Genomic DNA, 12,252 nt, shown 5'->3' on the forward strand with positions numbered 1-12,252 from the left:
AAAAAGAAATTGTCATGCTTAAAAGATATTGATAAGTCACCAAAAGGAGAAGAAATTCATTCACTTCCATATTCACAAAACAGGGCTCATACACTCCAGATGGGGATACAAAACAGGTTAGGTACAAATAGGGCATTCCTAAATCAGAAATATGGCATGTCGATATTAAGATTTGAATCAAAACTTATCCGTCAAATTCAGATTTAACTCAGATCAATTGATTCAAATATTGTAAATAATTAATAATATTAAACTAATGTTCTTTTATCAGAAGTAATATTAAACTAATGTTTTTATATAATTATTAATATAACGAACTAATATGACTTTGATATTGTATATCAAAAATAAAATGACTTAAAATAAATTCCCTAAGACTTTAACCTATGAATCTTTAGTAAATAAATGAAATCAATTCACTTACACGTTCATAAAACATAGCTTATACACTCTGGATAGGGAAGTAAACAGATCAGATTCGAACATGATACCTAGATCAGAATACAATCTATTAATATTTGGATTTGAATCAAATATTATCCGTCAAATTCAGATTACACTCACATCAATTCAGATCTTGTTTATAATTAATAATATTAAACTAATGTTATTATATATTATTAATAAAATGTATATCAAAAATAAAATGACTTGAAATAAATTCCTTAAGACTTTAACATTCAACTTACAAATCTTTAGTAAACATACAACATTAAAACCAACTTTACTAATAGTCTTATAGACACAGATTAAATTTATGTAGATATAAGCATATATAGTTAAATATTATTTGTATCAGATTAGGACAGATTAACATTTGACCCAATATAAACAGATCAAAGACCCAATCATTTATTTCTTTTTTTAGCCTAGTAGAGCAGCATGAGCATAAGCAGATCTGCTACCGAGTGCCGTGAATCCGGCATGAAAGCATGGAGGTGGTCATGAATCCAGCTGGAGATATTTGCAATTGTCTTAGGGTCTTGAATAGAAGTCCAGGTTTGATTTCCAGAGTTTAGAACCAGGTGGTGGAACCCTCTAGTTGGTGCAATCAAAGATTTGGGTCCTACTTGCTTGGTTTGGATAAACATTCTCAGAATTCTTTTGCATGCATGGTGATTCCAAACCTTCAAAGCTGTGGGGGATATATGCGGGAGATTTGAATTTGTTGACTCTAGAACAATTTCTTGGAGAAGTCTTGTTGCTGCTTATTCTGGTTGAGGTCAATGAAATTCAGCTGGTCCCATCTTCTCTATCTCTTCTATTTGCTGGAGAACATTACGATTTAAGACTTGCCGTTGAAAGCTCGTATACGTTGAAAGGGGTTGAAAATTTAGACTTGAGTTGGAAGGAATTGAGCAAGAATTCTCAGTCGTCTGTTGGAAATGGTGGAAAGATGAACAGTCAACCAGAAGAGGGAGGGTCTGAGGCTGAAGGCAAGGGCAATATTGGAATGGCATCAGTTCAATGACTCAATAAAGGTGATACCTGCATGATTTTGAGAAGTGAGAATAGTGGGGCCCAAAGGAATTTGATCGAGGCAAGTAATAAGTTGGGTTATTCTCTCAATGAGAGGGAGGTGGAGGGGAGAGATAGTTTATTGATGGGAGACGTGGAGAAATCTCCGATGCAAATTAATGAGAAAGTGGTTCAGGAAGGAAGGTGGGCTGAAGTTTCAAATAGGGCCCACGCTTTTGAATGTTAAAAAATAGTAAACAGAGGAAGTGGCTTAGATCATCATGGATAAAGGTTAATAGAATGTCTCTTTTTAGCTTCAAACGACAAGAGATTAAGCCTAGGATTTTGAGGAGAACTTCAAGCAAGAAATGTGAAAGGAAGAAAGTTGGGTTTGGAGATCTTCAAGTACAATTCAAAAGGAGAGATTACTGATGCAAGTTCTGGTTCGATGATTGATGAAGGTGAGAACTCACGAAGCAATATTGCTGCAAGTGGTGACCCTGATCTATGCAATCATGTGGTGGGTGGCCTCGATTTAGCCTCACAAGTAGAGAAAAATAAGGGGTATGAAGCTTTATTAGCCTAGGAAGTCGACTTCAATTATAACGAGAAGTCTAATAAGACTGTAGGGGAAGGCTGCAAAGAAGTGAAGGTTGGGTTGAGGGAGGGGGAAAAGGAAGTTGCAGGAGGGATTACTACACGCCTTGGAGAATTTTGGGTTTGGGGCTAAATGGTGTAAGTGGATTCAAGGCTGCTTAGATTCCTGTCACTACTCTATTTTGGTGAATGGAGCAGTGGTAGATCATTTCCCTGCGATTAGGGGCCTTAGGCAAGGTGACCCCCTCTCCCCATTTCTGTTTACATTAATTGCTGAAGTCTTGGGCAGAGTAATAATAACTAGGGCAGATGCTAGAAACCTAGTGAGGGGGTGGAGAGTGGACAGAGATAGGGCAACACCTCCAGAGTTAATGATCAAAAAACATCTCTGAGGAGAAAAGGATTTTTTATAGTAAAAGAAAATTCATTAAAAGAAAAAAAAAAGAATATAACCTAGACAGGCGTTAAGGTAATACCTCTAGACCAACTAAGGAGAAACAAATGACTCGAAAGAAAAACAAAACTGGCCCAAATACAACTTAATACGCAATCTAACCCAAGAATAACTTTTCATTATTTCTTTTGAAGGGCTACACAATGGGGGGTAGCCTATCCCCCAACCCAGGTGTAGGTGGGATTCAATCCCAAGTCTCCGCTACGACCAGCAGGAGACCTTACCAACCAGCTGGTTGGCACCTTGCAACCTGACCCAAGAATAACTTAATACCCCAATATCCCTAGCATGACCAACAGAAATAAAACCATAACTTGGAACAATTCCTTGAAGGAACGAAAGCAAAGCCTGAGAAACCGAAACAGAAAATCTTCTACCAAAACTTTCAGCCCTCTCCCTTTCACCTGCATCCTCAACCTCAACCTCCTCTCACTCTCCATCAACACAATCTAGCTCCCACCCTTCACCTTCCTCCCAAACCTCACCCCCTTCACCAACTACTCTCCTCTTCTTATATTCTTGCCTCCTATTTTTTCCAAGTGTTCAATTGCCTTCCTCACCACCTCTTCTTTCCCGAAAAAGAAAAGGTCAAGAGACTTCCTTATTGCTACCTGTCTATCCACCAATCGATCAATATCCACTTTTCCTTTCTCAGTGTTTTGTTCCTTTGAAATCTCTTCAACCCCGCTCCCCTACCTCCCTTCCCCTTTCTATTCTTTCCTCTTCAACCTCATCTTTTCACATTTCCCCATTCTATCAACAATCTCTCTTGCGCCTTTTTGACTGTGTCTGCTTCCAAACAAATTGCTTCACCTCTATCTCCCATAGAAATCTAGCCTCCAGCCTTGACTTTCGGCCCCTTCCTCTTGTAGATTCTCTTAAATCTGCAGCAAGGCCTGTCTCCAACTACCCTTCCTTGAGACGATGAAAAACTTTGGTGAAATGAACAAGCTGCCCATTGCCAGGCCCTCGCATTTTTCTCAACTATCCAGTATCGAGGCTATCCGTATTAGTAATTTTTGTCACTTTAATTTCTCCTCCTACCTAAATCCACCCCCAATTTTCCTATCAAAACCAATGTCCTTAGGTCTTCCTCCTTGCCCACCCGCTCAGGAACCGTGGAACTCACAACTCCCTCCAACACCTTACCCAACTCATTGTTGTTAGCCTCATTGAAGGCGAAGTTCTTTCTTTCATCGCCCTCATCAGAATTCTCTCCCACCTCAATTTTCTCCAAATGATCCTCCATGACCCCCTTATTACTAAGCTGGAAGTGCTGATCCACCACTTCTTTAACTAAAAGAAACTGAACATCTAGAGCATTTTCATTTCCGTCCTTTACCTCGACCGAGACAATGTGAAAACCTTTCTCAAAAGATACAGATCTAATCCTATCAGTAGCCCTTCCTTATGGAGTGTCGATTTCAGTAGCCAATAAGAGTGCTTGGGAATCACCTTTTTCACCCTCAGCTGTGTAGTCGTACCCACCCTCACCAGTCATCCGCCCCCAGGATTAGTCCAAAACATTTCTGATCAAATGTGATGGGAACCTTGAGAATCAGCCCTTGGACGGCACTGAATAGAGTCCCTCTTCAAATCAATGTTCTCAGAAATAATAGATGGGGAAGACAATGGACAAGGATTACCTCCTCTAATAGCCTACACAATAAATTGGGTCCTCAACTTGCCTGACCACTTAAAACCTCACATGGTCCCCTCTTACTCGGTCCATCAACCCGGCCCAGTTCAGTAACATGGTTCTCCCCTATCACAATCGGTTTAGGACTCCAAGGCCCAACCTGCTCCTTTTTATTATTAAGTGAACCCAAACTCAGATCTGGCGTGGCCCCAATTTGTAAATCCTCTACAAACGAATTACTACCCTCTATCCTTTCTCTAAATTCAAAACAATTTGAATTATTTTCCTTTTCAGGTAGAGCCCCCAAAGATCCCTTTATGAGTAACTTTTCAGTTACCCTTAACACTTGTCCCTCCAACCTTTTCACCTCCCCCAAACTTCCTTCTCCATGTGTCACCCATCCCACCAATAAGCCATCATCTTCAACCTTTGAGCTCTTCTTCCACAGAGACGCTTCAAATTCTGTCAAGCACCAGACCTTTAACCATAAGCCATCAGAGAAAAGATCAATGGCTCAAGGAACATCACTTGGCTTCAACCCTGAGACTTGAACATTCACCACCTTCAAAACACTAAGATTATATTTAATAAGATTTCCTCCCAATGTCTTAACGATTCTGTCTAGGGAATCTTTGTCCAGAAATTGAATGGAAGTCCTAATAATTTTAAAATGGAGCTCTCATGAGGAACCTCCATCTGATTACAGGAGAAATGCCAATGTTCAATCACCACCGGACAATCCAAGGTCTCCACCAACTCACTATTCAATATAGCAATCCTCTCTTCCCCAATGTCAAGGATTTCTTTTCGATCATCAAAAGGTATAACAGAAACAGGGTACTTGAACATGAGTTTTTTCTTGATACTCTCCAGAGTATTCCCCCAATTTGTAACATCTCTTGCTGCTGTAAGAACCAGGCACTGCCTCCAAACAACTTTCTCCTCACTCAACAGCAATTTTTGGCTTCCATTTGAACTAGCTAAAACAAGCTTCGAGCTCATGCTTTCATATTTTTCTCCCTTCAATTCCTCCCTAGTGAGATGCAAACCAGATGTCTCTCTCACTTCTTCACAGTAAACCCCTTTTGTCTTCTGCTGATTCTCCTCCTGTCTCATCAACAACTCCTGTAAACTATCAGCAAAAACCACCCAGCCTCTTCTCTCCCTGCCCTCTGGGATGCAAATCAAATATTTTCTGTTATCACCAAAGTACTCTGCAATAGTGACAAACCATCATTTCATGTTTCTTCTCACCTCTACCTCATAACTCTTCCCCAGTAGACCAAAGGAACTTTTCCAACCTTGTTATTTAACAGAGTACACTGTTCCATCAACAAAGCCTTTCAGCCAGCAACGCTTCTCCTACCTACAAAATAGAAGCTCTTTTGCCTTCCTGATCTTCAGCGCTGCTATTCCACTGTTTGTTACTTTCCACCTCCCTTCTCCATCTTAGAGGCACTTGGAAATCTCCATCTCCATCTCAAAGATCGAGAAATCCTCCAAGGAGTGATAGGTAGGAGAAGAAAAAGAGGAACCCAAAGTGCATTTGATTCAATAGGAAATCTCCACAGCCACAAACTCTTTTCCCCATCTCCTAAGGATTCTTTCATTCAATTCATTCCATAAGCTCCAAAGGATTGCTGCTCTAATGCATTGCCACATCAATTTTCACCTTTGTTTTTGAAGGGGTTAGCTGGAAATGTGAGCTGTTGGGGCATCTACCAACCTGCCTGAACAAAGGAACCATGTGGCACTGGAATTGATACTTAGCTCCTCATGTTTGCATCATGTGTATGAAGGATGGGGAATCTTGTGGACATCTCCTTATCAATTGTGAGGTACTGAGGTTTCCCACAGCCTTTGGTAGTTCTTCCTCAACCTCATCCATAATAATAGTTTCTATTGTGCTCCTCCCAACTTTGTGGCAGACTTTCTTGAACAATGACCGTGTTGAAGAAAGGACCCTAGAGGCATCTTGTATGGTAAGGTGGTCTTGCATGCTATAATATGGTGTATTTGGGAGGAGCAAAACAAAGGGATCTTTGAAGGGAAAAGCTCTTCTTTAGAAGATCTAAAAGAATGGTTGGGATGCTGAAGTACTAACTAGAGCCACAAGAGCTTCTTCCTAGAAGGCCATCCATGCTATTCTACCTTTATTTCCTACCGTGTATAAGGGATGATTTGTGCTTCAGGTAATTTGATAAGATTTTGGGAACATGACTGGGTGGGGGATCCTGCTTTGAAAGATAAATTTCCTTCTTTGTTTGCCCTCTCAAGATACAAAAATGAGCCTAGTTCGAAAAATACCAAAATATAAAGATGAGTATATTTCCACTTCCTAGTTCCTTCTAGTTCAAGCATTGGTTTCAATTGGGATTTCGACCTAAGAACAGTGATTTAAAAGGCATGCCTAGGTGCACAAGCAAGGCCATTTTGGGGTATGCACCTTGCCTAGGTCCTAGGCACACCCGCGTGCACTTGATGCACTTTGTGCCTCAGCACAGGCGTGCGCCTTTTTAAAATTTTGAACTTTTTGCTTTTTTTTAGTCTAATGGCTGGGCTGGGGGCTCCGCCCCTGGACCCCCGACCATGCCCCTATTTGCAAATGTTGTTCATTCATTCATTGCAATAAAATATCTTCTTAAAAGGCAATGAAAGTTATAAAATCATTATTTTTTTATGTGAGAAATAAGAATTTCAAACCCTAACATAAACTTGTTCGGGCTTGCCTCGAGGGATGTGGTACAAAGGCGACTCATAGAATCAAGAATGCAATATGTTTTACATCACATTAACTACTTGAAGCAATGCAATTAAGGAAAAAAAGAGATTGTGGGTTTTACATGCTTGAAAATGCTTTATATGTTTGCTTTTATTTTTAAATTTTCATTTGAATACGCTTTACATGTTATGTTTATGTATTTTACTTTTAGATAATAGGTTTTTTAAAACATTTACATTAAATTTTAAGTTTATATTTTTTTATTAACATTATGTTTAATATTTTTTATTTTTTTTTTTGCATTTTTTTAACTTTTTTGGTATTTTTTGGAATTTTCTGACTTTTTTTATTTTTAACTTTTTTTTTGTAATTTTGCACCTTGCTTAAAAAGGCATGTGCCTCACCTTGTGCCTTGCACCTTAAGCGCAAATTGGCACTTGCGCTTTTAAAACACTGCCTAAGAAGGGGTCTAAGGGATTCAAAATTAAATAGTGTCTTGGCTTTGCTTCATATCCTTGAAGGGGTTCTCTTGGACCCATCCAAACCTGATAGTCAAATTTGGATTCACTCCTCCACCGGTACCTTCTCCTGTGCTTCCTTTTTGAAGGTCTTAACTCAACCCTCAGATAGTTTGGGACAAACCTTCCCTTGTTAACGAGGTTTGGAGAAACCTGTCCCTCCTAGAATTGGAGGTTTCTGTTGGGAAGTGTTACTGGAAAGAATAAATACTTGTGATTTGCCCCCAAAGAAAAAGACCAAGTTGGTGCTTATCCCCGCATTGGTGTGTTCTCTGTAAAGCTAATGGAGAGTCATGCTATCACTTATTAATCCCCTGCCCCTTTGTCATTTCCATATGGGAATGGTTTTTCTCCTTGTTAGGGTGTAGGTGGACCCCCCGCCAAATCTGCAATGTTTGTTTGCCTCTACATTTTTTATTGGTCAAAGAAGAGGGGAAGATTGATATGGAGATGTTTAAGAACTGCTTTGAGTTTAACCATTTGGGAGGAAAGGAATTTAAGGATATTCTCAGATAGGGAAAGAAGCAAAAAGGCTTGAGAATATCACTGTTAGGGTGGTTCAATGGGTTAAATATTTTTAAGTTATTTGCGGATTTTTCAGTCTGTTACAAGCCTTGTATGGTCTCCACCAGTTCATCATTTTATTAAGCTTAAATTTGACGTGAGTAGTGCAGGAAGTCCAAGTCCACCAGGTATTGGTGAAGTTCTCAAGAACGAGGGTAGAATTGTTGGTCTATTTTCAAGGCCAATAGGTGAAGGGGATTTTTTGAGGGCTGAGATTTTGGCCATGTTGGAAGGTGTGCAAAGAGTAAAGGACATGAACAATAGTAAGTTGGTTATATAAGGGGACTCAAAGATGGTGGTGGGTTGGCTGCAAAAGGAAGAATTTGGACTTTGGAACTACAACAATGAAGAAAGAAATTTAAATAGCTGACATGAGGCATGGATGTGAGATTAAATTGGGTTAAAAGAACTGCTGCTAATGGATTTGTTAATGCCTTAGAAAAACAGGGGGTGGGAAGAAATCAGTTGTTCTGGGCTCAACTGTATCTTTATTTTAGTTTTTGTGGAGACTTAAGAGATTTTATCTCTCCTCCTTCGCAATCTGTCTCTTCTTTTAATGAAATATGCAGTTATTGATAAAAATAAATAAAGACGACCTGAAAGGGAGAACCTCACTGTTTCTTAATTCTTGGATGAGTGCAAAAAACTGTTTTGAGGCATTTCTTTTGGGATATCTGGAAAAGAATGTATTGCAGGTCCTGAATTCTAGCATCGCATCCTCTATCAGAACCAGCCTTTCTCCTAAACCCCCAGCAGAGTTTAAACTTCAGTTTGGTGATAGCAGTAAAGCTTCTTTGAATCACAGGGTACAAGCTAGTATCGGGGGTTGAATTATTTAACTCTAATGGGGACCTGATCTGGGCTATTAGTGGGCCAACGGGTGTGGCAGATACTGTGGAAGCTTAACTCCATGCCAAATTGGTGGGTTTGAGATCAGTGGTGGTTGTTAACCTCACTGAAGTTTTGGTGGAAAGGTGATTCCAAAATTGTAATCAGCTGGATGAAAAACTTGGAGGGTCCATGGAAACTCAACTACTTTTTTAATGAGATGGATTCCTAGAGTGATGAATTGTGTAGCTGATGGTTTTGCCAAACCAGGGGTGAGGGGTTTGTTTGCACAGTGGCTACTCAATGCCTTTATAAATCCTAGGAGGGTCTTCTTTTGGTTTTTGCTCTTGGTCTGTTGTCCATCCCCTCATGTACATCCTTTTTTTCTTGCAATGAAAGTTAACCTTTTCTCCAAAAAGTTTTGGTTGTTTCACAGAAATTCCTCCAAGCCCAATCTTTCTTTCCATTATTATTTCTTCATCTTCTATGACATTTTCTGCTCCATCCCTTCTTGTAATAGAATAATTTATAGCAATGCTTCCTTTATACCAAATTCTCATGATGCTTCTCTTGTGAGGCTGAGATGATATAAGTAGTACTTGGCTAGTAATGTTTCCATGATTATCTATCAATTTAAAAATAGATTGAAGACTTCGGAGAAAATAAGGGAAAAAGGAAATACATTTTATGTGAAGATGATCAATAATCATGGGGACCTAAAGGTGAATAAGGAAATACACACATCAGAAACTTGAATAGAAAATATCAAATATGGACATGCATTTGCAAAAATAAATATCATTAGAACTGGTAAAGCATACACATTACGGTAAGTAAATACTGAAGAAGATTCCCCATCCAATTTATTCAATGGAACCGAGGATGTCCCAAGCAACAATATAGAAAAGTCAGATGGTAATTCCTCCAAAAGTGCCACGAGGACTGCCCTAAGCTGCTCATGAGCCTGAAATTTCAAAAAAGAAAAGAACTAAGATGAAAAGCATGAGTTAAAAATTCCTGTAATCAATTTTTACATGAATTATGATTGGCATCAGATAAAGAATAATATATAATTGAGGCATGGTCTGAAGCCCTTGGAGATCAATTTTGACTCTATTGCCTATCTTCAAGCAAAACATAAGGTATGATGTGGTTTTAGGGCAAGGTGTGAAAATTTTGGGAAGATACTTGGTGGGGGGCTCCTTTTTTGTCAAACTTTTCCAAGAACTTATAGACTGTTCAAATCTAAAAATAGATTAATTGTGGATTTGGCAACATTGGGAGAGAATGGTTTAGTTTGGGACTTGGGTTTAAGAAGGCCTTTAAGGGATCTTGAAACAAATGAGCTGGTTTCTCTTGTAACCCTACTTAAAAGCTTTGATTTTTCCTCATCGGGGAATGATGAGAATTTGGATCCTAATACCAATGGCTGTTTTATTTATACCTCCTTTTTTAAATCTTTATATCCCCTTACAGAGTCTAAACCTTTCCCAGTTAGGGAGGCAATGGTGTAACCCGACTGGCCCGACTCCCCCCAAAGTAAGGATTTCTTGTTGGGAAGCTGTCAACCAAATCATCAACACCCATGAAAGGCTCCAAAGGAAATGCAAACACTGGGCTCCCTCTCATGTGTGTCTTCTTTTCTTAAAGAGCAGGGAAAATGCTAACCATCTATTATTACACTGTTCCTATGCTTCTAATTTGTGGCAGCTTTTCTTCTCGTTGTTTGGAAAAACTTGGGTGGCACCAGATGCAGTAGTAGACCTATTTAAACAGATGTTTTTGGAGGCTCTACACAGGCAAAAGATTGCCTGCAATGCATACGCAGGGCAGTGCTTTGGGGATTATGGTGTGAAAGAAATGCAAGGATTTTTTAAGAAAAGTGCAAATAAATGGAGGAAGCGTTTGAACTTACATAAGTAAGGGTATATCACCGGGCTGTGATTTGTGGGGCATTTCAAGGTGTTTCTATCAATGATTTGCTTAGGGAGTGGCAGGTGGTGATGGTGTTTCAGATTACAAGACAAAAAAATGGTGGTTTATTGGTCCCCTCCTGATATAGAAATAGAAGATCAAGACTGTAATCAGTCTTGAATCCTAATAGGTTTTAGGTTTACAAAACAGAAAGAAAATGAGAGAGAATGAGAGAGAATAGAAGAGAAACAGGAGAACACAAGTGGTTGAAAGGAATGACAGATTCTTACTAATCTGCCACTGCCACTTTCTTATTATTTATAGGTTATGTTTAGTACATAATGGAAAGGACACATCTGCCCTTAGTAGTTACATAATAAATAAAGTAAATAAAAGCTGAAATAAATAACAACTGAATTAACAAACTGACTCAAACTGACACTACTATAACTGGAACAAATAACTACACATGTCGTCCTACAAACACAGTGGGAACCACTGAAGTGGGGCCCACATCATTGTTCTCTACACTCCCCCTCAAGTTGGGAGTAGATATCTATCATTCCCAACTTGGATAGATTTGTCTCTAACTTCTTCCTTGGTACAGCCTTGGTGAGGATATTCGCGAGCTACATATTAGATGTAATGTACGAAAGACACACTTCTTGTGATGTGACCCTTTCTCGCACAAAATGTCGATCAACTTCGATATGTTTAGTTCTGTCATGCTGCACTGGGTTGTGGGCTATATTAATAGCTGCCTGATTATCACAATACAGCATTAAGGGCTTTTCATAGTCAATACCCAACTCTTCAAGTAGTGACCTCAGCCACAAGATTTCAGCCACTCCATTAACCATTGACCTGTATTCCGCTTCAGCACTGAAGCAGAAAACAACACTCTGCTTCTTACTCCTCCAAGAGACAAGGTTACCTCCCACAAGGGCACAATATCCAAAGGTAGACCTTCTGTCATCAACACTCCCAGCCCAATCGGCATCTGTATAGACTTCCACCCTCATGTGATTATTGTTCTTGAGCAATATACCTCTACCCGGGCATCTCTTCAAGTATGCTAATATTCTCTTTGCCGCAAGAAGATGAGAAGTTCTAGGGGAGTGCATGTACTGATTAACAACACTAACTACATAGCTGATATCCGGCCAAGTGAAGTAGAGATATAGGAGCTTTCCAACCAACCGTTGGAACATAACTTTGTCTTCAAGAGGCTCCCCGCCCTCTGCACTAATCTTGTGATTTTGTTCGATGGGTGTATCAGCCGGCTTAACACCCAACTTTCCAGTTTCCACCAACAGATCTAGAACATATTTTCTCTGAGAGATAAAAATCCCCTGCTTGGATCTAGCAACCTCAATATCCAAAAAGTACCGTAATGCACCAAGATCTTTCACCTCACTCTTGATGAAGGAGCTGTTTGAAGGACTCAATCTCATGACTGTCATTTCCTGTCACCACAATATCATCAACATATACTGCAAGTAGTGTCAGAGAGGACTCCACCCTTTTGATGAATAGTGTATGATCTGACTGGGCCTAT

General features: G+C 39.5%; 1 protein-coding gene across 6 annotated transcripts in view; it reads right to left on the bottom strand.

The window, feature by feature from the left end:
* The window catches only part of LOC148873233 (cell division cycle protein 48-related / CDC48-like protein), a 72,304-nt gene that overhangs the window by 45,284 nt on the left and 14,768 nt on the right, over positions 1 to 12,252 (bottom strand). For 4 of the 6 annotated variants that reach the window (XM_088965078.1, XM_088965077.1, XM_088965079.1 and 1 more), the window contains exons 6-7: positions 9,609 to 9,744; positions 425 to 491 (exon numbers count right to left, since the gene is read on the bottom strand). In XM_088965078.1, the coding sequence (XP_088821204.1) occupies positions 425 to 491; positions 9,609 to 9,744 (203 nt within the window). Of the gene's footprint in view, positions 1 to 424; positions 492 to 9,601; positions 9,745 to 12,252 lie in introns of all 6 variants that reach the window. The other 2 variants (XM_088965081.1, XM_088965082.1) reach the window with 1 other exon arrangement.

Source organism: Nelumbo lutea, chromosome 1, assembly GCF_056320005.1.
Source record: "Nelumbo lutea isolate HS-2025 chromosome 1, American lotus-T2T, whole genome shotgun sequence".
Taxonomy (NCBI): Eukaryota; Viridiplantae; Streptophyta; class Magnoliopsida; order Proteales; family Nelumbonaceae; genus Nelumbo; species Nelumbo lutea.